Source organism: Hylaeus volcanicus, chromosome 6 (genome assembly GCF_026283585.1).
Source record: "Hylaeus volcanicus isolate JK05 chromosome 6, UHH_iyHylVolc1.0_haploid, whole genome shotgun sequence".
Taxonomy (NCBI): domain Eukaryota; kingdom Metazoa; phylum Arthropoda; class Insecta; order Hymenoptera; family Colletidae; genus Hylaeus; species Hylaeus volcanicus.
In genome coordinates, this window is record NC_071981.1 from 19,133,926 (window position 1) to 19,159,855 (window position 25,930).

At 40.6% G+C, this 25,930-nt stretch overlaps 3 protein-coding genes across 6 annotated transcripts in view; 1 reads left to right on the forward strand and 2 right to left on the reverse strand.

Annotated features, from left to right (window-relative positions):
* LOC128878582 (mucin-5AC) overlaps nt 1-19,174 on the reverse strand; it is a 33,751-nt gene extending 14,577 nt beyond the window's left edge. For 3 of the 4 annotated variants that reach the window (XM_054126873.1, XM_054126871.1, XM_054126874.1), the window contains exons 1-2: nt 19,036-19,174; nt 16,027-16,428 (exon numbers count right to left, since the gene is read on the reverse strand). The gene's annotated coding sequence lies outside the window, so the exon portion shown is untranslated. Of the gene's footprint in view, nt 1-16,026; nt 16,446-19,035 lie in introns of all 4 variants that reach the window. The other variant, XM_054126872.1, reaches the window with a different exon arrangement.
* The window catches only part of LOC128878592 (ATP-dependent (S)-NAD(P)H-hydrate dehydratase), a 63,925-nt gene extending 42,584 nt beyond the window's left edge, over nt 1-21,341 (forward strand). Inside the window, exons 2-5 of the transcript XR_008457442.1 lie at nt 17,035-17,105; nt 17,261-18,786; nt 19,022-19,266; nt 20,614-21,341. The gene's annotated coding sequence lies outside the window, so the exon portion shown is untranslated. The remainder of the gene's footprint in view (nt 1-17,034; nt 17,106-17,260; nt 18,787-19,021; nt 19,267-20,613) is intronic.
* Nucleotides 21,342-23,088: 1,747 nt separating this feature from the next.
* On the reverse strand, nt 23,089-25,857 carry LOC128878591 (enolase). The gene is made up of 7 exons (XM_054126894.1): nt 25,701-25,857; nt 25,070-25,175; nt 24,827-25,000; nt 24,594-24,751; nt 24,210-24,510; nt 23,856-24,142; nt 23,089-23,778 (listed from the first exon to the last, which is right to left on the reverse strand). Exons 2-7 carry the CDS (start codon nt 25,130-25,132, stop codon nt 23,457-23,459), a joined length of 1,305 nt encoding a protein of 434 aa, XP_053982869.1. The 5' UTR covers nt 25,133-25,175; nt 25,701-25,857; the 3' UTR covers nt 23,089-23,456.
* Between the last annotated feature and the right edge of the window lie 73 nt (nt 25,858-25,930).

Below are 25,930 nucleotides of genomic sequence, written 5' to 3' on the forward strand. Positions count from 1 at the left end.
TTCGCTATATATGTTGAAAAGAATGTAAGTGAACTTTAATCAAATGAAAGCTTCTTCAGCCCGTCTGCGAGTATCGCAAATTTAATAAAAGTGAAAATACTCGAAGTTGTATGTTCTTGTATTTGACGAATGATTCATGTGTATGCGACTACACATAACAAACGACAGTCTCGGTATACGTCGCAGAGATCGTTTAGATAGCAACTCAAAGGAGGTCGACTCCAAGGCTTGTCAATTAAATTAATACAAGTTAGACCGCCGCGAGAACGAACTCCCGTTCTGCCGATGGTTTTCTCGTGCCTCGTGCGTAGCATTCGAAAACAAAGTCCCCTTTAATATGCGTAGGCTTATTTGTATAATACCCTTAACTTTTAATACAACATTTTTCATCGACGTTTAAAATGTCAGAAATACTGTGTTTGCCTCCATTTTTCTGCATTGTTTCTCTTTTGTTATTTTATTTGATATCAAAGGCATAAAGTAAACAAAGTATTATCAATATCTCTAAACTCCAGATCTAACGCAACGTGTTTCCGAAGTAAAGAACCAATTTCCGATTCTCTGACGCGTTTCTCATTTCGCGAGTCGCAGTTGCGCAATAACAATCACCGTTTCGGATAATAGTTCGATCGTGCTTGTGAGAACCCCCGAGTTATAGTAGCGCATTTAAAACTGCATTTTCCGCCAATGCCCTTTCACTTTCGCGCTCTTTGTTCCCGTTGATTGGGCTGCTCTTCTCACGATAACAGAAAAAGCTATTGCGCCGTACTGTACCAGCCTTTCACCCAAACGAATTGGTATATCCTGCCATTTATTTCCTCCGGATATTCAACGAAAAATGCAAACGCGTCGAAACTTTTATTCGGACATTGTTTTTAATCCTCTGCAGTCAGTCCTATATTCGTTGAATTTTTTGCCGCATTCAATAGAATTTAGAATTTTTCGAATGTTTCGAAAGACCAAACAGTTACATTTCTTTCAACAATTTTCGATTGAAAAATCATTTTGCGTGACTGCTCCTTGCTTTACAAGTACATCGATAATTACCACCGTCGCGTGATAATCCAAAAAATCAGCAGACATGACTGTGCACGACATGATTCAAAGACACGTGTCACCATCGCGACACCTCGTTCTCGCTTTAATGCTGCCTAATTACACGCTTTTCTTACGCGTGCGATGCAAGATAACGCTAGTTGAACTATTATTTTCCAACCTCTCTTCCGCGAGAACTAATCTTGTTGCGCGCGTGTTTCGTAAGTAACATCGTTGTCCTAAATGCATACATTATTCAAATCTGCTCAAATACGTAGGCCACCGGTACAGCTTTCCAAGACTGTATATCGTCAACCGCGTTAAGTAACAAAAATTTCGTTTACCAAAGAATGAGCGACCTAAAGTCGCGGGCAGTTTATAAACGTGGGGAACGTATTCGCTCGCAACAAACAGACACAGTTTACGTACCCGTGAATGATATCGACACGGAAGGTTCGAGGTGTGCGAATGTCGATCGATATTAACTTAGAAACGTTGATGCCAACTTGAAACGAAACTACCAACTCGCGTGTTTCCTATATGAGCGATAAATTAACGACCGTGATGCCTTTTAGGTTTTTACATGTACACTTTTCCGCGGAAAGTTTCGCGTTCTAATGAACCAGTTTCGTCCAATTTACCTCTAATGGAGTACGGTACTTTCTCCGTGCGAACGATAAACGTAATAATGGTAATGCCTAATCGACTCGTCTTAACCGTAATAGGCAGCAAAGAGAGAACTTTTGCTCAATTTGTTACATATGTTTCCATCAGAATTCACGTTGGAATAGAAATTACGGAAAATCGCTATTTTCTCTTTTGACAAACATTCCGAACCTAACTAAAATTACTATATATATATAAAGTTATCAGTCTAGAACCCTTCTACGTTACGCGATTTCGCTTTTGTATTTTACTTTCTGCCTCGGTGTATCGTTTGTCGGGTGATTTAGTACAACACGTATGCAAACGTAACGTTGGCGAAATAAAGTTGTTATTAGATCGTTAGACTACCATCAGACAATGTAGCGTTTAAGGAAATACGAAATGCGTCGAAGCGATTGCATTCTAGAGATGCCATTCCAAGAGAAACGTTGGCACTCTATCCGAATAGCGTCCACGATGCACCAGGAAGAGTTGCATTCATAGCCGCGATGGCGTGTCGATATGCAGGCCACGTCGATTTATTGTTTGTTGTAAAAACACGGAACGCCTCGCACTTTTACCTTTTTATTCGGCTTTTGCGCACGCGACGACGTTCTTCTTCGTCTACTCGAATTTCTCCGTGCTTTCCGTTCTGTTTACGATTATTCTTTTTCTGCGCTGTTTTCACTTAATTCCGTCTCCCGTTTACTCTCCCGACGGTCATCCAACGTAACACAGCATAGTTTCATGGTTGTCTGAATCCAAAAATGAAAAAAAAAAAAAAATGTATACACACATTGGCCTCTGTTCCGCTTTGTAGCTGTTGCTACAAACGGCGATGTGGTCATTCTAAACGAAACACCGAACCGAGACTAGACAATAAAATGTGTTCGCACGATCCTTTGTTTCACAGATAATCGATTTTGAAACACGCGCGCGATGTTGAGTAAGACTCGTTCGAGGCGTCTGATCATTGCTCGCTGAATCTACTTATTTCAGTAGTCACAGGCAACGTAATCACTTCTTATGCATTCGTCTTTGTTCTTATTAACCCTTTTCTGTTTCATCCATTCCCTTTCGTCCTTTCTACGAATAGACTGCAAACACGGACGATCGTATCTCCAAACACAGCCTCGAGGATCGCAATCGAGGTGTCTTCGTCTCATCAAGTTGGTACACACATCGGAGTTTGATCAGCCGATCCGTCAGTGTCTCGAGCATTCGGAATATCTCCTCTCGTTTCTCTCCGTTCCATGCTTCGACTTTCCATTACCGTCGCTTTCTCACCTTCCCGCTGGAAACCTAATCATTTCCCCGGGTTCTGTTCACTTTTCTCTCTTCTCTTTCAACCGCTCTCGACCTTCCTCGTTATTCCGCTTCATTTCTCTTTCTTCTCCACCGATTCCACGCTTCTTCATCCTCCGCTCGTGTTTTCCCGTTCTATCGATCATTTCGCTCTCTTTTTCGTCCATCTTGCGACCCTTCCTCCCCTCTCATTTCCGTCTCCTATTGCATGGATAGCAGCCATAGAATCGCGTTACTCGACTTCCTTAATTTGCATGCTAATAGAGGCGCGGATAATTAAAGGCCCATTGTTGCACATGGAAGACCGGGCTCGCGCAACTCGAGCGTGTAAATTTTCCTGCATTCCGCGCGCACACTTTCGCCTGGTTTCAGCGTCGAGGGGCTACAGGACGGTTGTAAATATTTCACGATCTGTCCAATGGACGACGGATCAATCGTTACCGTCTCGCGATTCATTAACTATTGAGGTTTCGAGTACTTTGAACCCATGCACGCTAGCTTCTCCGTTTTCCTCGCGACTCTTCGCTACCAGACGATACAGTAAAATGTTGCAGCACGTTCCTGCGATGGAAAAGTATTCCAGGGGAACGCGAGCATCATCCTCGGCGTGAACGTGGCACGAAAGATCCAACGTTCAGCTTCAAACCTATACAACGAATCGAAAAGTAAAGATAGAGGAAAAGGTAGTAAACTTTTAACGATATCCGCTAGTGCGTAATCGTAAAACTTCGTTGCTTTTTGATTTCAGATAATTATACTCACGCGTCAGCCAACCCAGACGTTTAGTTTCTAATACGTATACTTAGATCCAACGTAAACAAAGCTGTTTACGGCTGCGCATAAATTTTTAAGAGTATAAAGATTCACGTTGATTAAATAGTTTGAAAGCGGCTGCGTCTGTGTGTTACCCTACAATTTCACTTTCGATCTATATAAATGCAGCCGTGGATGATACGTATCGTTATTAGTTTTAGGAGTATTACGCTAGCCAAAGTAAGCATTCCGTTAACGTAGGTTGGCGCTATTGTTTATGCAACTACGGAGAAAGTGAACGATGAAATTTCTCGCTATATAGTTCCTTAAATTCAAGAGTCGAAACGTTGCAACAAGCAACGCTTATATCGAAACGTTGTACAAATGTACACTTGCAAGGCTTTCTATTTACGTTCTTATCGGAAATACTTTTCGTAGTTAATTCGTCGCGGCTTAAGCTGGGTTATCCCCATCGCTAAAGGCGACGGTTCAGAGATCAACGGCTCGTGACCACCTGTTCCACAATGATGTTCCATTGTTGTTCGTTGCACGCCAGAAGCCGCAGTTGTTCGTGGCATGATATTTCCCCGGATACGGGATGCGGCTACATGCTCCACTAACTTTCCCAACGTCTTTTATCACCAAGACGCCCGCAGGCTTGCGGGACATCGCCGTCGAGCGGGATTTTAAATAGAATGTGAAAATATTCGCGTGACAAAATACTTCCGCCATCGCATAGGTTGAAACACTCGATGGTAATTTAGTAAACTCGATCTAGGATTGAAATGAAAAGAAATATTATGAAAAAGCAGAAAAAAAAAGTAAAAAAGTTACCGATGGAAAATATTATTTTTGTGGGAGCAGATGGTAGTACAAAAGAAAGCCAAGAGATAAGAAGAGTACGGAAAATCGATTGTGGCGCAAGCAATAGTAATTACGCGCCGTGTCCTTTGTCTTTTAGATTTCGCCTCGAACGCGAAAATGGCCGACAAAAAGCGCGAACTTCTGCATGCTCGGGTGCACTTTACGTATAATAAAACTAGTTATTGTACCGCAGTCTTCCAGCTCACGATAACACGTAATACCTCAAAAGCTTCCGGGTTTTTGCTCGTAGCAATAACACTTTTATTATACGAACGACGTACAAAGTGACAAGCAAGAAAACCGGGATACAATGGGGACTGCGACAGAAATTGGACAGAAGCGCGCGATATAACGGCGACGATAACGCGAGGGTCAGCGAGGATATTATAAGGTTCTCGGTCAAATTTCCACCAACTTTCAAATTTAGTATATCGATATATTCTGAAATTCCTGACGGAAACTTTATACAAGTGTAATAAATTGCGAGTAAAATTTAATCTAGGAATGCCAACGTCTCGACTCTTCCACTCGTTGATAATGGGAAGAACATTGCTGTTCAAATCCAACATTTTTCCTTTGTTTCAAGTTTCGCTGATGATGATATCGCGCGGAAAATTGTTCGTTTTCTGTTATTGTAATCATACCGCGTTCGAAGTGTGCAAGACATTGGCCCAGCTAACAGTCAGCCATGGATCGTCTTCTGTGAATAACCGATTACTAAATACAGAGTGAGTCACGCAAGTGGGACGGGTCGTACTTCCTGTTTCGTCGTAGATAGAAACAAACGGTAGAGAAAAATGTTGAATAGTACAACAAGACCTATGTCCTTATGACCTCACTGTTCTATAAGCGAGCCTATGCACCTGTTTAATGCAACTGCACCTTTTAACTTGCGGCCTATAAGGAAGAAAGTTCGTCGGAGTATTTCCTGTACAAATACTGATAATAAATATAAAATGTTACGACTAGACTGCGGATCTTTATGCAAAATAAAATCTTTGCGAGCATGTCTACAAAAATTGAACCTAAGTAGGAATTTATTTTATTTTGCAAATATTATAACATGAACTTTTACTTTCAATCCTTTTTATATTCTTGCATATTGTTTGCATTTTGTATGCAAATTTCCTATAAATCCATAAAAATCCGCAGTCTAGTTATGACTATACCAAGTGCTTTGACAATTAATTTAAGATTTTCCAAAAAGTGGAGTTAATCGATTTGCGCGGTGAACGGCTCAATTGAGAAACTGCTTATTATTTCACGGTGGAATGTTCAAGCACGAAGCGTGTGCGTGTCCGAGGCCAGTGTGGTTTCCGCGCTTTTCGAAAGCCTCCGACGATCCAGCCAACAGAACAATGCCCCGAAGACTGAAATTTTGATGCTTCCTAAACCTTCTTTCTCGGCGAGGCAGAGCAACGGTATGCGTCTGAAAATTGCAGGGTGCGCACAGCTGATTGCTAATGCATGATGCCGTCAGCGATCCACGAGAAAACCGAGCGACTGTTAAATTCAGGGAAACCATAGTCTGATCACTGAATCGAAGGCAATCGAGCGCGCGATAGCTACTTAGCTTCCTTGTTTCTTGACGCTGTTACGTGTAGTCGTAATGGAAGCATACTTTCATTCGAATTCGTACTTTCTTTTACGTTGTCGATCGCTACCTTCAGATTTCGAAAGAGTACGCGGAGCTCGTGTATGTATATCGAATCATTGCACGATTATCTAACGAGAGGTTTAATCGATTGCCTTTAAAGTCACGTGTAAATCGATCGTCCTTGTTGCCGCGAGAGTAGGCTTCGCAATGCGTCAAAATACAACCGAAACAGGAGACAGCAAGGTGTGCCGGTGCATGGATTCATTGTGACGTAATCAGAGGCTGAATGTAAGTCATTTATCGCGAGTGCCACTTCCCTCGAATTTTCCAAGGACGCCTTCGATGTTTAAAACGGAACTCCTACAGTTCTTTAACAGGGTGTTGTTGTTGGCAGCAAAGCCTCAAGCTCGAAATCGTTTCGAACCATTATTTCATGAGGAGGATTGCATGTACCAGAGAAGCGTGGCTATGAATACAAATATATCGCTACGGTTGTAGATACCGCTGTCCAATTATTCAATGACGAACCACACGGCCTTGTCTCGCCTTTTTCAACGACGATGTCCTATTACACTTCTAGTCTATTTGTCACTGAACGACGACGTCCCGGTTTGATTGTTTGCTCGCGGCAAACGCTGGATAACGCGAGGCGAATTCTTCCACCGTGACTCCACGATGTTGTTTCACCGTGCACGTGAGGGCACACGTCAACTTCGATCAAACAAGAACACAATATTTAATTGTTTACTCGTCGAGTAGTCTCGCGCTTGGATGTACAGTCGGATGTACAACGTCTCCAATTTACGTTACCATAAATAGATTTCGAGGCAAGTCGTATTGTGCGTTATGCGCATCATTTTAACGCCACCGGTGATGTGCGAACAGATAAATGTACACCTAGAGGCGCTCCGCGTAACGAACATTTTCGATCCTCGGTGTTATACAATTGTTACGATCGATTCGATCGAACGTGACACAATTCCGTCGCTCGGTTGCATACCGACGATTCAGCGAAATGACACACCGTTTGAATATCGATACCCCCATACGGGAACTGGTGCCGATTCAGCGGAGACGCGATACTTTATCAGCCAGCTACAAGTTCCGCGATCCCATTGATCGCGCATAAATCAGGAACACAAAGCACGGTGGATCAATTTATCGCAGCGAACGCAGTCGTTTCCAAGCAAATACCGTGAATTACATCTCGAGCATCGGCTTCGAGACTGACACTGCGAATGGAAAACCATGACCACGGGACTAGTTTACACGCGCGAGTGCTTCCGCGCCGTTTCAGGATATTCCCTCGAATCTCGCCGTCCAATCAACACTCTCGACGCACGTATCTCGAAGGAAAAAGAAAGAACTGTCCTGAAAGGAAGTGCGAGTGTTATTGGGTCAAACGACTTGTTAGTCAGTGTTTAATAAGGCCTGCAATTAAGCGGAGACTACTCGATACCGACAACATTCCCCTTACTCGTAGTATCTATCACATTCCTCTTAAGTGGGAACTGGTCTTTCTTTCGTTCCACAATACCTGCCAAAGGCTTCCGAACTAGGGACGCCATCTTGGAAACGGAGGATGTCAGATGTAGGCTTGGAAAATTCTAAAATCGCAGCAGCGTCTATTTATACACGAATTAAGCAAGGGCCGAGCTACAAATAGATGGATGATAGCTCAAGTATTTGGAAATGACTCGTTGACGGACTAGGAATCGTGCTACTCTCTTCAGCTTGTCAAGCGTTCGTGCTGCGTCATCACGTGTCCAAATCTACAGGTGTTTTCTTACAATTAGCGTCCTTCTTTTCTGGTAACCGTTACGCAAACCTAAGCGTCCACTCGACCCTCTACTTCTCGACTCAAACGCTTGTTACTTGTCGCATAATCGATCCAGCCAATTGCTAGAAAAACTTCAAGCGAAATTTGATCGATTCTGTCGACAGCGAAAACAATGCGATTAGTTGGATTGCACTCGTACTTACTTTCGTAAGTTAGACAGCGAAAAAATGGATTTCTCTTAAAGTATGTAGGTGGCAGGTGAAAGTTAACGAGACTCAATAGGGGGTGAACATTGAAAAGAGCGATCAAGTCTAATATTCTTCAACGATTCTTCAACGTTGACATGCTAATCACGCTTCATGATGGAGAATATTCGTGATCTATCATATGGATGGAGAAGAGGCTAGGACATACTACTCAGTGACAATAATCGTCTCGATGATGCCTAGCCTGTCAGGGATTACAGAATCTGAAACGATTGCGTAAAGGACAACAATATTGTCACAGAGAACCGACTCCGCGACATACGTGTAATTTTGATCGCATCGTAAATTCACCGCAATCACCTGGTATCACAGTCTTCGTTGCAAAACACAGTCTCGGATGTGCCTTTACACTTTGACAAATCGGGAACATACCCCTGGCTACTCGTGGCAATTAAGAAGTGACAAGCACATCCCCGAGACACCTTCATTTAGTGTGTGCTATATGCTACAACTGCATAAAACTTATCTGGCTTTTGTGTTACGTAACTTTTTCAACGTCTTTTATCTTTATTACCCTCGTTATCGGCCAAGATGTCGTTGACTCCCTCGCCTTCTCTCGAATATTGTACACGTTCAAATTTGATTTTGCAACGCTCGATACATCGACCAATCTCGATGAAACGCGACCCGAACGAGCGCGAGCGGCTGCGACTCTAGGTTAGCAATGCACAACGCGATTCCAGTCTCCTGCGCGGATGATTCACGACTTTTTTCATTAGGAATTCCCTGGGCATTCATAATTTCATCACTTTCCCTTTTTTTCCCCGTGCACGGTAATAACGGCGTCTCGTTCGAAGTCTGACGGGCGCATTGTGCCAGGAGGAACGCCGGTTTTGTCGCGCGAGGGCGATTGCAAAACGGCGCCGCGCGCCAAGAATTATTCATACGGTGAGAAGGTTCTATTGTTATTGTTGTCTGGGAGCAGGCAACGTAACGGGGCGGTGTGATCCTGTGGAAATTGTACCAAGAATATTTCCACGGTTACCAGTTGTCCGATTGAACGCGTTGTCTGTCTGCAACCGCGATCAGATATGTCATGACTGATAAATCTTTGTAATCATGGATCCTCGATGCGCTCACGACCCTCCGACTGTTACAACTGTATCGTTGTTAATTAGTACAAAAGCACGCTCGTTACGCGACAAAAAAAAAAAAAATAATAACTCAACCGTTCGCGCGTTACCGTAGGCGAGGTCGAGACTATTGTGTGCGATTGGAGGAGAGCAGTTCAAGTTTAGACGAAATAGGCGAGTGGAGTTTAATCTTAATCGCTTACGTCATTCGAAGCTGTTTATTATCGGGGTTGTTACAATTATTATCTGCTTCTGTCTGTCGAGTACGGGCGTGGTTCTAAGGTGATTTAAGCGAGCAGATTTCTTTTTTTATGAAATCAACCGAATGAGAACAATGGAGAGAAGAAATCACGATGAATTCGAATATACGAAAGCCGCGATTCGATTGTTACGATATGCAAAAACGTTGCATACATTGAAGCTCGCGCAAAGAATGGCATTAATTGTGGTCCCGACACTACATTTGCATGCGTATTGTCAAACAAATGTGCATTGGTAAAACGTTGAGTATTCGTGACGTTGCACACGAAAATCGCATTTCTATGGAATTATCGCGCACAATGTGATTTTATGTAAAACGAGATTTTGCTTAACGAATTTATTTGAAAGTAATTTAATTGAAATGAACGTTCGCGCTGAAGCCGTTAAATTTGTTTCGGGCAAAACAACAATTTATACCGAAAAAGTACCTTGCACAACGCGTAAGAAATTCAAGATGGACGATGGACAATTTTCTTCGGCAAACAGAAGTGGTAGACCGCGAATGCAAATTCGAGCAATCTATTAAACTTGAAAATGTCATTCTCAGCTCTCGCATACGGCATAATTTACTGTGATTGGTTGATTTATTAATGCGAGACCCAACAACCAGGTTTTCCCATTTATCTTCCAACTTCCGAAACTTAAAGTGTGCGTAACTACGAAGTTTCAAAGCGACCTGGCTAATACATATTCATATTATACATTTATAATGAAAGATTTATTTGGATAGGAACCTATAATTTAATTCAGGCAAATTTTTTCAATAGATATAGAGGGTACGAACACTTATGGACCTGACTGTACATATATACGATTTTGAATTTGATCGTAAAAAATAAAACACAAGTGACCACTGTAACCGATCTCGTCGAGGTCTATTATTTCTGTTCCAATATCCATTATTTGGTCTAATTGTGGCTGCGAGAAATGGAATCGCCATCGGCAATTCGATACTCAGGGACGACGGTGACACAATAAAATCTACTATAAACGCGTACGGAGAGTCTGTGTAACTCTAGAAAAATGAATCCTGGTGGTCAAACGAACCGACTGAAAAGCCACTCGGTCCCTGGAAACGTATTTAATTTCAAAGTGAGAACATAAATGGCTGCGGGACGCGTATTCCATTCGCAAGTGTCGACATTTCAAATACGCGTTAATTTCCTGTCGATTAACGAAACCAGCTATCGATAGTTTAAATAAATAGAATTTAGCTGGTCCCATTATATTATTTCGATGCAGTTTGTACGGTTGTTAACTGTTTAAGTGCAACGCTATCCAAAATATTGTAAATGGAATCAAATCAACGCTAGCGCCGAATATACTTTCATTGATCGTCGTTCGTGTGGATACACGGTTATTTAAGGCAGACTTGTTGATATTCATCACGCAAACAGTCGGTGCGCAGATTCTAGGTCGGTTGTCACCCTGTTGCCCTCTCTCAGAACGAAGTGGTCAACGCCTCTAATTGTGAGACACCTAAAGCCACGATTTCACTTGTCAAATACTAAATAGGGGTGGAAATTTATTTCAGGTCACCCCCGATAGATGTTCTATTTGAACATTTAATAATTTCACTTTATCGTTCGTCTCCATTTATCTAGATAAGAGTATTGCCAATTACTGGCCAAGATAAATACCTGTTCCAGGAGACTATGGCGCGCAACTGATAGGTTCGAATCGATTTCGTAATTATCTCGGCCCGATTAATCGGTCAGATAAGGATCGATTACTATTATTCAGTGGCATTATCGGTAATGCGTGGCCGAGATAAGGGCCACTCGAATTCACTCGACCGAGAGTGACAACGAGAAACGAGTTAAAGGCCCCTAGGTACGTCTGATGGCTCGCAATGGAATCTTTTCGAATCGTACATACGTTTCTAACGCAGAGAATTGCCGGACGTGCTCGACGCGCGATCGAAAATAGACGCTTCCGATTTCTCCTTAATACGTGCATACGATGTCGACACGTAATATGTGCCATGGAACATGACCGAAACACAAAGCGAGAGTTCAATTGGAGAGCCGTTTACCATCTATGTACATCATTGGCACTGGCTAGCTAGAGAATTACGAAATCATCTTCAACGTCTCGCTTAGCAGAGTGCTATTGTCGCGAGCTACCGAGATTGAAAAAGACAATTCGATGTAACAACGAACTAATTTCGATATAAAATATTTTAATTGTTTACTAATACGCGTATCTCTGCTCTTTGAGATTAGGTGAAAAAAAATTCTTCTCCTCGACTCGCTTCGTATTTCCATGCAAAATTCGCATCGATGGAGAATCGAATCACCGCTGACGCGCGACTTAAACTGTTTTACTGGCCTTATCTTATCATCGCGGCCGTCGTGACGTTTGCACCTTGGCTGCTGTTAAATCTCATTAAACCTCGAAGCACCGATGAGTCGAGGTCTCGGCGATTATCGAGAAAACGTTTGCCACTTTCCAAACCCGTGTCGACTAGCTCAAGAACGGAGAAATCATTTCACCGAACTGCTCCAATTTTGAATGGGGGAGCACATAGAATCACAAGGAAGAGGAACTCGGCAATTATTGCATTCGAGGAAAGCAATTTTTGTTCGTTACTGCGAACTATGCTTGTGTACGCTACAATAATTTGTATCAGTTATGTAAATAATTATTGGTGTAAAACTGTTTTATCAGTGCATACGAACAACCGCGCGACTGTTGACTGCATTATCTGCATATCGCTTTGCGAATACTTTGCAAATACCACACACGTACCACGACATAGCGAATAAATAAATATTTATTCGTCTATCTAGTTGTTTGTCTATATCAAAAGTCTTCCGTGGCCCTACTTGCCATGCGGTATCTTTGTTCGTTATTAAATTTTAAAATAACATTCGTCGCACAGCGAATTACACGAAAATTCTCTCTCAGCGTTGCTTCATTATTCGCTAACATCGCGGCGTTTCTTAATGGTAATTTATTCGCGAGCGTCGCCACGTGTGCTGAGCCCGCAAACGTGCAATTGCACGGAGAATTGCATAATTATACGAACACCCTATGCAGCGGAATCTTCGATCCTGGGAAACAATAAGGATACGTTAGGTAATGCGCAGAGACGATTCCATAGAAAATGTCAGAGCTGGGTGCGCCGATAGTAAATGTTTGTTGTGCGCCATTATGGAGTAAATGCAACGCGAATCGTAAACGGAGCGCAGTCTCCTCGGGATTGCATAGCTGGAACATCGCGTCTACGTGAAATTTCGCATCCATCGTCTATTGGAATTTAGTCGAAGCTTGGAAATGCTTAACATGGAAACGTTTCGATGAATTAAACATGAAACCTTCCAGCTCGATGATTTGTTACACGATTATTAGCCCCAGTGACGTATACTTAGCGTGACTGGCGCATATTTTAAACTAATAATACTCCAAACGAAATTCTACGCGGTACATGTTTTTCAGTGTCGCGGGAATAAGAACAAACGCTGCCCTCCCACGTACAGCACGACGTCGCACGCTGCAGGGTGAACGACTGAAGAATGCATTCGCGTTAACTCTCGCGAATAAATTTGAGACTCTTATTCTTTATTCGGAATAAAATTTGCTAAACTCTGCCGTTAAGTTTCATTCATATCGTACAAGCTCCTCGCACGAGCAACGGTAATCCAAGGGCAGGGAATGGCGGAGACGTAGGTGCGCCAAAGCGTTTACAGTGAAATACAGTATACGTGCACAAGCTGAAACCGTAATCCGGCCAACGGAGCCAGTCTCTTGACCTGACATTTAATGCTGTTGCACAAGTTGCACTGCTCGTTGCTCTTTGTCTGCAAGAATCGTGCTACTTATTGAAATGACATGGCAAAGGGAGATACGAGTCAACGATCCCGTAGTGATCTTTAATGCAGTCGATGCCTTCTTGACATTTCTTTTTTTATCGATCAACGACGAGATCGAATAAAAGTATCGGGTCGTCCAGAAAGTTCGTGGCATGCAGGTTGTTGTTTATCGTTGCGATTCGACTAGGGAGAACCGAATGACCTATGGGATCAGAAATGAAAAATTATAATGGCGCGGGTCGCGTATTGCGTAGGTCATCGAGAGGTGTCACGCGTGACGTGGGAACGTGTGTACGCGAAGGTATGCCAGAAGAAAATACGACGGAAACACGTACCAGCTTAAGGTACTGGCTACGAGAAAGAATGAAAGGGAAGGGACCAGGGCCGAATTAAGATATCGTAAATCCCTGCGCTACTGCAAGGCCTTCAATAATATTTTCAAACGTTTGCTTTGTCCGAGAATGCGAAAAATGTATAATAAAATTTAAATAAATTGCCTCAAATAACCCTCTGGAATCCCTTCACTTGGCGGAGGACTCTAAGCTGTAGCCTTTGAAGTCTGTGACTTAATTTAGTCCTGAAAAGGGCATCCTTATCGTGGAATCATAAGAGCGGCTGAACAAAACAGCGTACAATTCAGAGAATAATTTTCCTAATTTCTTATTATGTTCCCGGAACTTGAATTGCGCTGTGAGAAAAATTGTTAGGCTGAAAAACCTCGGTTGAGGAACGTCTTATTGTTTAGCGTATTACATGCTATTAGAATAATAACAGCACTCGGCTCGTTCAAGATTTTCACAAGTTTAAATGATCACCGATTCGAACGAGATTAAAGTTACTTGGGTATCGACTGAAATAAAGCGTAAATTATTGAAATGCTAGGATGTTTTAAAAGAAGGATCCACGCTGTTTGTCGGTCCAAATCTCGAATTCGTTGAGCACGGCGAAGATATTTATCAGCGAAGATTAAAACGGTACTCTCCGTGTGTAACTGCATATATTTAACTTTCTTCCTACGTACAGGTACGCATACATACCGTAAGTTTTGGAACCGGTCAACGAATACGAGAAGCAGAATCCGACACGTGAGAATTAACATAGAAATCTTGTTAAATTAACTCACCGATTCGCAACTATACATACAGGCATAGTATTTTGTGTTTACTAAAAACTTTTATAATGTCTGATCCAAGGCAAAACAACGAAACGTAGAAATGTCCATATCATAATTATAAATCCATGTTTTCCGGTGCGCCCCTGACTCCATTAAACTAATCCACTTCCAGATTAACATTATGTAATGAGCTTTGTCGCTCTAAGTTTTCAGCGGTATCCTAAGGATTCGCGGAAGTTTCGTTTCGTCGAAATTAAAAGGTCGCTAAAATTCGCCGTTGTTCTCCATGCATCGATTAGGATTAAATAAATTTCCACGCGCGACGCGACGTGGTTGCTAAAAAAACACGGAGAAGATTTTTATATAATTTTTTTTCGAGTAATAGTCAACATCGACACAGTAGTAGTCATGCTTCGTGATGGAAAATTGCTACGTTGATAAAATCTCTCCCGCATTTTCCTAACGAACCATTCAAAGCAGAACCACGCCAAATCCAATTACGCTAATTTGACGATTTTCTTCCTGCGGTGTTTCAGTAATAAGACTCTCCGAACCGGTTACTTTTGGCTATTTCGTGACTCCGCGAGTCTGAACATTCGAAATTAGTCGAAGTCGGTGCTCGTTACTTAATTGGCTCGACGTTGACAAGAATTATTTCAAACAAGTCCAATTTGCTTTCAGCTCATCCCCGTGTAAAATATCGCATTCTATGCGATTCAACGAAACGACAATTGTTTTCGATAGCGTTGCTTCGATTAAATTCGAACTACTAGCCCAAACCTAATTTTCCTGCGTGCTGTACATGATTCACCTACTCAACGTTATTTAAGTTAAGCTCGATGTACTATTATACAACTCAATTTCCTCTTTCCGATTTGTTTTCCCTTTCGTACCCCGTTCAAGTCCAACGAAATCGATGCAATTCCGCATGGAGATATGGCGAGCCACGCCATTATCGTTTCACTCTTTCACGAGGTACTCTAATAGACGAAGATTATTGTTGTTTCCAACCGAAAAGTGAACGGGTTTCAGAACTACGCGGCGTGCAATATACTTTAATAATCCTCATCGATCGCGAAGGAGACGTAAGTAGGTGCCCGAATGAACAACTCGAGTTATAACGGTTTATAGGACTTGTCACGACCCGTATTATACTTTCTATTGACCGACTAGAGAGACTAGACCCTGCTGAAACCGATCCTTGAATAAGTCGGGACCGCTTACACGGCCATCCAGTTTTCTTTCTTCGAGGGATACTCGCGGTTAAGTTTCGCGGTCGATTGCCCTCGCAGTTTCCACGTCTTATTTTTAACCCTTCATACCGACGCCAAGGAACCCGTCTCGCCTCTGTGCAACTACGATAACCGAGGATCGACAATACCACCCTCTGCTCCGTTTTAAAGACTCTTGGAATCGTTGCTGTCACGTCGACAGGTATACAATAATAATAATAAGGTATACAGTAGCTTTTCGTTTTGTCTTGCGCGTTATCGCGAAAGATACAGTTTCTCTACTTACTACGAGTAGATCCGAACGTCCTGTTGATCAAGGCGGAAGCAAAGAGTCCGCATTATCCTCTCCGTCCCGCTTCCACTCGTCCCTCTTCCTCCTGGCCGCGAGAGAGTAGCCTTTCGAAGCTTGCTGGTCACGCTTGTCCACGTTCTGTCTTCCTTTATTTTTCTCTCCCCCTTCACTCGTTCTCTTTTCCTTCTACTCTCGTCCCTTCTCTCTCCCTCTCTCTCTTTCTCTCGCTCTTTTTGTGTCTGGTCTGTCTCTGTCTCTTTCACTCTCTCCCTCTTTCTCTCCCCCTCGATTACGCGTTGGCACTACACCCGCGGGCCACAATACAGGTTGCCCATGACGACGCGTTCTCCCGACACTCGCGTTGGAGTTATGTCTCTTCCTGATGTCCGCCGCGATCTACGAAATATCCGCCCCTTTAACACGTTGATCGCCACGTCATTCATACGTGAGTGACGGTGGTCTAAAGTTTAAAGATCCACGAAATACGTCACGCGAGGACGAAACGTTAAACAAAAACAAAAAAAAAAAAGTCCAGATGCGATTATTTAGCTACCAATTGTTAAGTCAAAAAATTATAATTATACCAAGGAGACGCATTCTCGTTGGTGCTAGTCTGGCAATCAACGTGTTAACACCAGAGATGGGCGAAACCCTAGTCTTCGAATAAATCTGAAGTTTGCCGATGTGTTTGTGTCTCGTTTCCTTCTTTGGGAAACGTTCAAAAGAGGAAACGAGACGAACGTATCAGCAAACCTCAGATTTATTCGAAGCCTAGGGTTTTGCCTATCACTGGTTAAGGCGTCGGAACCTCCACTTATTTATTTCATCGAAAATGAACAAAATGCCAGCGGTTCTTGTGAAAGAGAGAAAGAAAACACTTTTTTTTTTTGTACCGTAAATCGGGTGAAATTGTAAATAAACATCAAAATATCAACTACTTGGAGGTTCCGACGATAGGTGCGACGACATAGTTTAATAAATTTTTTCGATTTTCTGTTTCAGATTACCAGGAGAGCCAAAATCACCTGCGCCAACGGATAACTTTTTTCTTTTGCGCACATGCATATTATTTTGTAAATAAATGACGAAATATTTTTTACCAAATAGAAAATTTTTTATTTACTTTCGTTAATCATACCTTCGAGGGGAAAAAACATTCGTTCAATTTTATGCAATATTTCCTGAGAAAAAAATTATTGAAAATATGCTGTTTTTTGTGCGTTCACAGAGAGGGTATCCTAACACTTTAACTAGCGACCTATTCAGAAAGAGTCTACACCTTACAGGGGGAGGACTCGGATCGGAGCGTGAACTAGAGGGGAACGTAGTCCGATACACCAGGCGTGTTACCCCGAAACAGTTCGTTCTAGTGACCCTACGTTTCCTTTATTACTGTAAATAAATTCTAACTCTTTGACATCTGCAGATGGATCTCGATTTTTGTCTCGAATTCTATTACTCGGTTCCGGTGTGCATCGCTCCAGTACTCGAGGCGGATCTCGCAGTTTTGATGCATTGCAACGCGGATTAATTTCGCGACGACGGTAATCAAGTTTATGGAAACAAGAGCTGGGCGTTTAGAAACAGACGCGTTGCAGTGGGTGGAGCGATTGACGAACAATAATTGATCGTTCGTTGTGGATCGTTAGATACGTTTACCCCTAATAAACCAATTACGAATGATCCTCTATTAAAAGAATTAGTTGTATTCGATAATTGCCGAATACACGCAGGTGTCTCGATTAGTCGTGCTTGTTTATCGGTTTTCGAAGATATGTTCACGATACGTCCGATAAACGTGTTATTTCGCAGTGAGCAAATGATCTGTCAATCGAATGAAATTTTATCCATCTTAAGCCCTACGATTGCACCGTTATCCGTGAATTTTTCTGTTTCGATCTGTTTCATAAATTCATCGCGAGTCGTTGGAAAGAAGATGTACAGAGAAGCTCGACAAATAAAGAGGTTAATTATTGGAGAAGTTACTCGCAGCCGACGGAATGAATTGAACGAAATTGCACGACTGATTGTCAATCCTACTCGTCCGAGTAACCAAGCGTTGAATTTCAAACTAACAACTCCTCGTGGAGGGAAGGAGTCTCGTTCTAACGACGTTACCAGCGCCAACAATTTCTTCTGGAAAGAAAAGACGACGCGATCGCTCTTCGAAGCGATGAACAATATTTACTTAATTCAATCAAGAGACTACGTTAGGCTTATTTAAATCGAAATTTATCTTCTTCGTACATTGTTAAAGTACGAGTGTACTTAACTTTGTGAGTCACCGCTGAATTTTATTTTATCTTCAAGTGGGACATTAGCTAAACAATAGAACTGAAAATGATTGCTGTTACTTAACGACGTACGTTTCGACGATAATGTTTTGCGAAAATAGTGTTTTCCCCTGGGTACTTCAAAAAAAAAAAAAAAAGTGAATTTCCAATTTAACGAGACCGCAGAGAGAAAAGCCAGACTGGATACGATTACGAGTAATGTGCCAAGCGTAGAAAGTAATCTTGGAAAAAAAACTACACCACTGATATTGCAATAACAATGCAAATCGTTTTTGCACCAAAAAACGATACCGTGAAAACAAAGGAGTTACAACAAACGCTCCCTCCGATAACTTTTCCTCGCTCCAAACAGTACTTTAACGTTAAATTTCCTTTAACCACTCTCGTTCAGCAGACTGATCGTTTCATCTTTCCCTCTGAAGTTGAAAACTCTCTCCGAAAGGCGGGAACAAACGTAAAGGTAAGTAAAAATTGAAATCCATGGTCGATCGCGAACCGTTCATAAATGAAACTCTGTTAGACGTAAACGAATCATTGGCATTGACCGAGTATAAACAACGTTCGTTTTCTTTGTCGAACGATATGTTGGCTCGAACTGACTGTTGGCTCTGTCAAAAACGGGGAATCGATCGTCGAACGTTCGTTATCACTGGGTGGGAATAAATTGATATCGCGGATTCTATTTTTTTCTGTAGGAAGCGTCACTTACGTCTCGGCTGTCACGCGCACTCGACAGGTAATTTTCGAGTCCGCGGAAAATTTCAGTCACTCGAGGACTACGTAGCACGATCAAACCACTTTCGAGAACATATCGATACGCGCTGCACGACGCTCACCGCGAGACTGAAGAGGCGAACGGCTTCACACAAACGTGCGGTCTTGGCGTCTACCAATCAGTGCCCGCGGATTCTTGCGTGGCTACGGCGTCCACGTATGCGCGGTGAGTACCCCTTGTCGATCACAAGCCTCTGACAGCGATGTTAACCCTTTGCACTCAAAGTACCTTATGTACTCGACTGTAGCCAATTTTGGATAATACTCGATATTATACGAAACTCGATTTATTCATAAATCGGGAAACGGAAAAAATTGTCCGTGTTGGTATTTTTCGACAGAGTATAAAAAACTGAACTTTGTCCTCGCATTTGTGTGCTGTACACGGTTACAATTGTCACTCGAAAATGTTTCCTAACTACACGTTATCGTGTCGTGCCTGCAATTTAATTGTTCCTCGACGCCAGTTTGTATTAAAAAAAAAGTTGCCTCTCGCGCGAAAACCGTTGCGTGACATTCGAAATTTCCTTCGTTCGCTGATACGTTTATTTTAACATTTTTAAAATACACGTACGTATAAATCGACGCGACCGATGGTCGATAATTAATCGCAGGAATGCAAGGATTTTTGTTTCTGTGAATTTGTAAATGCTCGACGAACCGAGAAAAACACGTTGCTCGGACGATTACGAGAGATCGGGATTTCGTGGAGTTTGACGTAAAAATGTTCGATACCAGCCTCGGTGTTACAACGTTACAGGAAAACTGAATATTAACGCGTTGAACGCCACGTCATCCACACGTCGGCGACTTTTCACCGTGGAACAAAAAAAATCAATTCCGAAAGGCGTCTCTATTGTTTCAAAAACAAATTAAATATTTCTCAACTATTTAACATTTTTCTTTTTTTTACCCAGTCCATGGAACGACCTTAGGAAACTGTATTTTCCTAGAGATAAGATAAACTTAAATTAACGGTGAATTTCATAATACTCGCGTGTTTCGTTGGTCGGCGTTGCTATAAATTGGATGGAAAGAACGAAAAACGTTAAATTGTAAATATATCGAAATTTAAATGGGCATGCAATTTTTATTTATTAATCGATTTTTCGTTTGTTACTTGTATAATACTTTTTTTTATTACAACGTAGCTAGGTTTATGTAACCTTGCATTATTGCACTTTGCACTACATTTCACGCTTTCACGGTGTCACGCTGGTATTTGCAAATATGAAATATCCACGTCAATTCTATTGTAGCCCTGTTCCGCAGATTTTAATCAAAGATTACAGCACGTACAAAGGTAACGCGCCTTTGTTCCATTTCCGAGTGGAACATTCGAAGAAACTTGTTTTTAATCGTATCACAACTTCGCGGAATTTCATGAAAAAATGTATGCACGAAATAATGATTTTCCATTTTTCAGGTGTCGCTTAACTTCATAAAATAATGTATAGAATTTAAACAAATTTCGATAAAACAATATCTGTTTAACGTTTTCATTTTTCTTTAGTTCGCATGTAGTGCAGGAGAATGACGAATCACATCGATAAATTGGAGTGACTTGAAACTGTGTCATTATTCGTCGAGACAATGTAGATGGTGCAACGGTGAAATCAGCGAAGGTGATAGAAAATTGATGTCAAGGAAGAGTCTGCTGTGTTTAAAATTGACGCGAAGTGGATCTATTGTTTCGAATATTCTCGAGCGGTCATTTTGAGGGTCAGGTTCAAAAGGACTCTCTCGAGAGAGAGAGAGTTCGATTGATAAATTAATCCGTGAATTACATTAATACGGTCAGTTTCAGTAAAAAAAATTACAAAGTTTGAACGTTCTGGCGTGAAATCTTTATTCAAAAAGGAGTATCTTCATAAATCTTACACACCCAATTCTCCAGAGTTGGAAACTCTCGTCGACGTTGGAAAGTAATACTTTACTCGATCGATTTTGTTCCAACTTCGATGGGTTTTGTTGCGAATGAATACATTTGCTTCGATCCCTTGGGATTTTCGTCGAAAACATTCGTGATATCTTGTTGTGTCGGTTCTGCGATTCGATTCTAAGCCACGTGTTTCGAGGATTACTGGTTCGTCCATTTGCTTTTGCAATAAACCTTTTTATTTAATTTACCAAACGCTGCATGCAATTATATTCAGTTATTCCATGGTATTTGAGCATTTTTCTAACGCAAAATTTAACAAGTATTGTGAGAAATAAAACATGTAAAATAAATAAATACGAAGAAATAGATGGTATTAATTTTGTTACGAATTAGTTGCAACTGTACGATAAGCTCGAGAATCGATGGTTTACAACACCGTGCGATTAATCAAACCGACTATCTTCTTTTATGTGCTCGCATAGTCGATATTGATCTGGACTCCGTACGCGCGGTATAAAAGCAAGTCTCCTCGTTCAAAAATTTATAGGAAGTGACTACCCCCTGATATAAGTTCCCCTAAGTTTTTGTTAAACGCGCTTTAGTATGAACAAGACGAAGCCTGATCGATAAAATAAGCGACAAGGGATGAAAAGTGAACCAAAGCAAAATGTTGAAGCATTATCAACGCAATATCACCAAGAACATAAGCAATAATTCTACTACCGTAATACTTTCACAGATAAATCATGCAGCATTCAACGCGCAGTGGCTAATTTTACATTATCAGAAAAGGCCCTCTTATCTGGAGCTGTCGTTAATAATTTAAAAAGGGGCGTATGGTCGATTGTAATTTACAGGAAAATTTGTTCCTACTGCTTTCGAACCAATGATTCATTTGAATTACAGATTACTTTAAATATGAATTTGTTTATGGGCTGGGAGTCATTCTACAATCCGCGTCACTCATTTTATGTGACGGTAACGTCATCAGTCATTTCGTCCCGATTTCTTCAGTCGATAGAGTCTTCATTAAAGACACAGTTTAAATCGAGACTTCATTCTTCCGTTATATGATATAAATTATATACAAAAATATTCAAATTAATTCATTCGACTTAGTAACCACCTATTACACGGTTAATCGTACCCATGGTTATTTAATAAGTATCTGATAAATGTTAAAAGAAATTACTTTTTGTACATAACTAATTTGAATTTCGCGCGTTTAATAGACGCCATCTAGCGGTAAAAAGGCCGAACTAATTTTCGGAGTATGGTCAGCGTTTCTTTCGAGAAAACGCTCAAGTTTGTCTTCAATAGTTCCTTTCTTCACCGCTGGATGGCGCTTTTAGATGGTAATTACTGACATTAATTGTCGGTGAAAAAAACAGTGTAAATGGCGCTATCTAGACGTGAAAATAGGAACTATTAAGGACAAACTTGGGCGTTTTCCCGATAGAGGCGCTGACCAAACTCCGAAAATTAGTTCGCCCTATTCACCACTAGATAGCTATTAATTTGAATAAAAATGGCGCTAAATTCAAATATATACCTTTTATCCTAAATTGTTTGCTATTTGTTTCCGAGATTAGTTTCTGAAAAATACCTGTTGAGTACGCCAGCTTTGAATTGGGGGAACAATGGCGCAAATTGCAAAGTTTGAACTATTTTCATGTTGAAATTAAAATAGCATAATCTCGAACTTCGTTTATTATATAAAATTGAGAATTGCATTAACGTATAGCAGCATAGAATTTTATTTATACATTTACACGTATGCTCTTAACAAAAAAAACTTATGTAAACTTTATATGGATTTATTTCAACAAACGTCTATCTCGGGGATGGGTGTAATTTATATTTAAATACTGTTTTTATTACTATGTATGATATTCATACACATAACATTTAACAATCATCATAACGTTTATTTACGATTAATGATTTGTGCTTCTAAAGTGGCAGACACCAGGCATTGTCATTCTTTTGTACATTGAATTGCGAAACCTGACCTAATTTTTCAGAGTGTTGAACACGATCCAAACATTCATGATACATATGAGAAAAGAAATTAGGGATAATAAATAAATACTACATACATTCATATACCTTGATTATCGACATTTTCTTAAATGCACCGGTGAACTGCCTATATTATGCTAACTGTAGTAATATTCTATAATAATAGATAAATCCATTTAATTATTATTCGAAACAGAATAAACTGGTGTACATTGAAACTTCGATGATATTTTTAGTTGTGACACTATTCTTACATTTTGTATTTGAATCTATTCTTATAATATAAGAATTTCCAAAACTTATTACTCTACGATTACAACATCATTTCCAACATCATTCAACTCTATTCCATCGACACGATGTCAGCAGTCATGGAAGTATAGGTTACCTTTGTGTTGCAGAATACATGTTAACTAGAGCATCACGTTAATAAAATAAAAAGGTAAAATGTTTTAAGCTTGGGGGTTACGGAATTTTTCGCCTGCGAATTTGGCAGCCGCGCCTAATTCCTCTTCGATACGAAGAATCTGGTTGTACTTGGCCAACCGTTCTGAACGACAAGGCGCGCCAGTTTTAATTTGACCAGTCGCAAGTCCAACGACTAAATCAGCTATGAACGTGTCTTCTGTCTCACCAGAGCGATGGGAAACCATGGTACCCCACCCAGCGCTCTTGGCTAGTTTGTGAGCGTTAATTGATTCTGTAACGGTACCTATTTGGTTGACCTTCAGCAATAGGCAGTTACAAGCCTTCTTTTCAATAGCTGTTTTGATCCTGTAATGCAAACAAGATCATGATAGTTTATGCTTGTAGTGAAATAAAAGTTTCGTGGTGTATTAGTCGAATTTTACCTTTCAGGGTTTGTGACAGTGAGATCATCACCCACAATTTGAATGGGAGTGGAACTTGTCATGGAAGACCATGATGCCCAGTCATCTTGGTCAAATGGATCTTCAATTGAAACAATCGGGAATTCTTTAACGAAGTCCAGGTACAAGTTTTTCAGAGCTTCTGGTTCCAAGTATGTGCTAGGATCAGATTTCTCATTCTTAAAATCTAAATCGTATTTTCCATTCTTGTGGAATTCGGACGCGGCAACGTCCATACCAATCTTAATTTTTCCTTCATATCCAGCAACCTAAATTTTATAATGATATAATACGATATTACACATATTTTTTCAAAACATAAATAGTAACACTTACTTTGATAGCATCCATGATTAATACTAAGGCTTCTTTGTTTTCCAAAATATTAGGAGCAAAACCACCTTCATCACCAACTGCGGTAGCATCAAGACCAAACTTCTTCTTGATACCAGCCTTGAGATGATGGTAGACCTCGCTACCCATTTTCATTGCTTCTGTAAAATTGCTAGCTCCTGTAGGCAGGATCATGAACTCCTGCATTGCTAATTTGTTTCCAGCATGCGAACCACCATTAATAACGTTAAAAGCTGGAACTGGTAGAATAATGTTCGGATTTCCTGCTAATTCCGCGATATATCTGCGATAATCATTTACAAAATTAATGTTATACATATTGGACCAAAATATTATACATTTAAATTAGGAAGTCTATTTACTTACTTATATAATGGCATTCCCTTCTTAGAAGCTCCTGCTTTACAAACTGCTAATGAAACACCCAAAAGTGCATTTGCACCAAGCTTTGACTTGTTTGGTGTACCATCGAGTTTCAACAAGAAATTATCGATGTCTGTTTGCTGAGTAACTTCCAGGTTTGACTGTTACATAACATATTACATTTAAAGGCGGTTCTCACTTTATGAAAAAAGTGATAGATACTTGTGAATAAATACCTTCAACAATTCAGGTGTAATAATAGAATTAATGTTTTCTACAGCTTTGAACACAGATTTTCCATGGTACTTTGATTTATCATTGTCCCGGAGCTCTAAAGCTTCGTGAACACCAGTTGAAGCACCGGATGGTACTGCAGCTCTGAACAGGCCATTTTCTGTTACAAGATCGACCTATAGAAAATGTATGTAAGTGACAATTATATGATGCAATTTATGAAAGTATATTTCATATAATCTTACCTCTACAGTCGGGTTGCCACGAGAATCATAGATCTGTCGTGCCTTAATGCTTTGGATCGGCATTGTTTCACAGTAACTAGCGGTACTATACTTGGAGACAAATAATCTAAAACACAAATACTTTTTAATTTAAACTACAAGTGTATTAAAACTTCCAAAATGTACAGTTATAATTAATCAAGAGTCCTAATCATGAATTCTACCCTTTTCATTTCAACCTCAAACATTCATATTAAGTTACTCTCCACTTTGGACAATTTAAATAATTGTCGGAAAATTAAAATACCGGTATTCGACTGTGGATTTTGAACAATGTAGTACTTGACCTTGTCAAGGTCACCGGAAGAAATCTATGAATATACAATAAAATAAATTGTTCCCTTATTTACAAGACCTTGAATTCTTAAAATTGATTGCGATCTGCTCAAAATATCAAGTGTAATGACCTTGATGCGAAATTTAGACACGTAGCGCACGCGGTGGGTATTCGGATCATTCTTTTTGTGTAATTCTGAGGAAAATCACACTGAAAAACTTCTGAACAGAATCTTGATATCTTCGTCAGCACAAACTGATTTTTGAGGATAGAATTCTTTAAATCTTGAACGAAACTTGAATGAAATTTGCTCACCTAACGTAAAGCGTGACAGTCCACTTGGAGTGTCGAAGCAGAATGGTGTTCTGTCTTCTGTCCTACAATTGACCTCGAAATGCGTATCTCTCCTATCGATTCTAAACTCTCAGCGAGTGTGATCGCATAAGTGCCAAAATTAGTTTCCTCTTCAAGATTATTCAATCATAACTGTTAACATTTTTATAAGATTTCAAAGGAGTATTTTAAATTATTAATCGAATATAAGC

Coding starts and splice junctions, on each gene's coding strand:
- LOC128878591 (XM_054126894.1), bottom strand. CDS start 25,132: ATGCCGATCCAAAGCATTAAGGCACGACAGATCTATGATTCTCGTGGC. Junction 24,143..24,209: donor TAATCATGGATGCTATCAAA/GTAAGTGTTACT, acceptor TATAAAATTTAG/GTTGCTGGATATGAAGGAAA. Junction 23,779..23,855: donor ACTGTCACAAACCCTGAAAG/GTAAAATTCGAC, acceptor TTTGCATTACAG/GATCAAAACAGCTATTGAAA.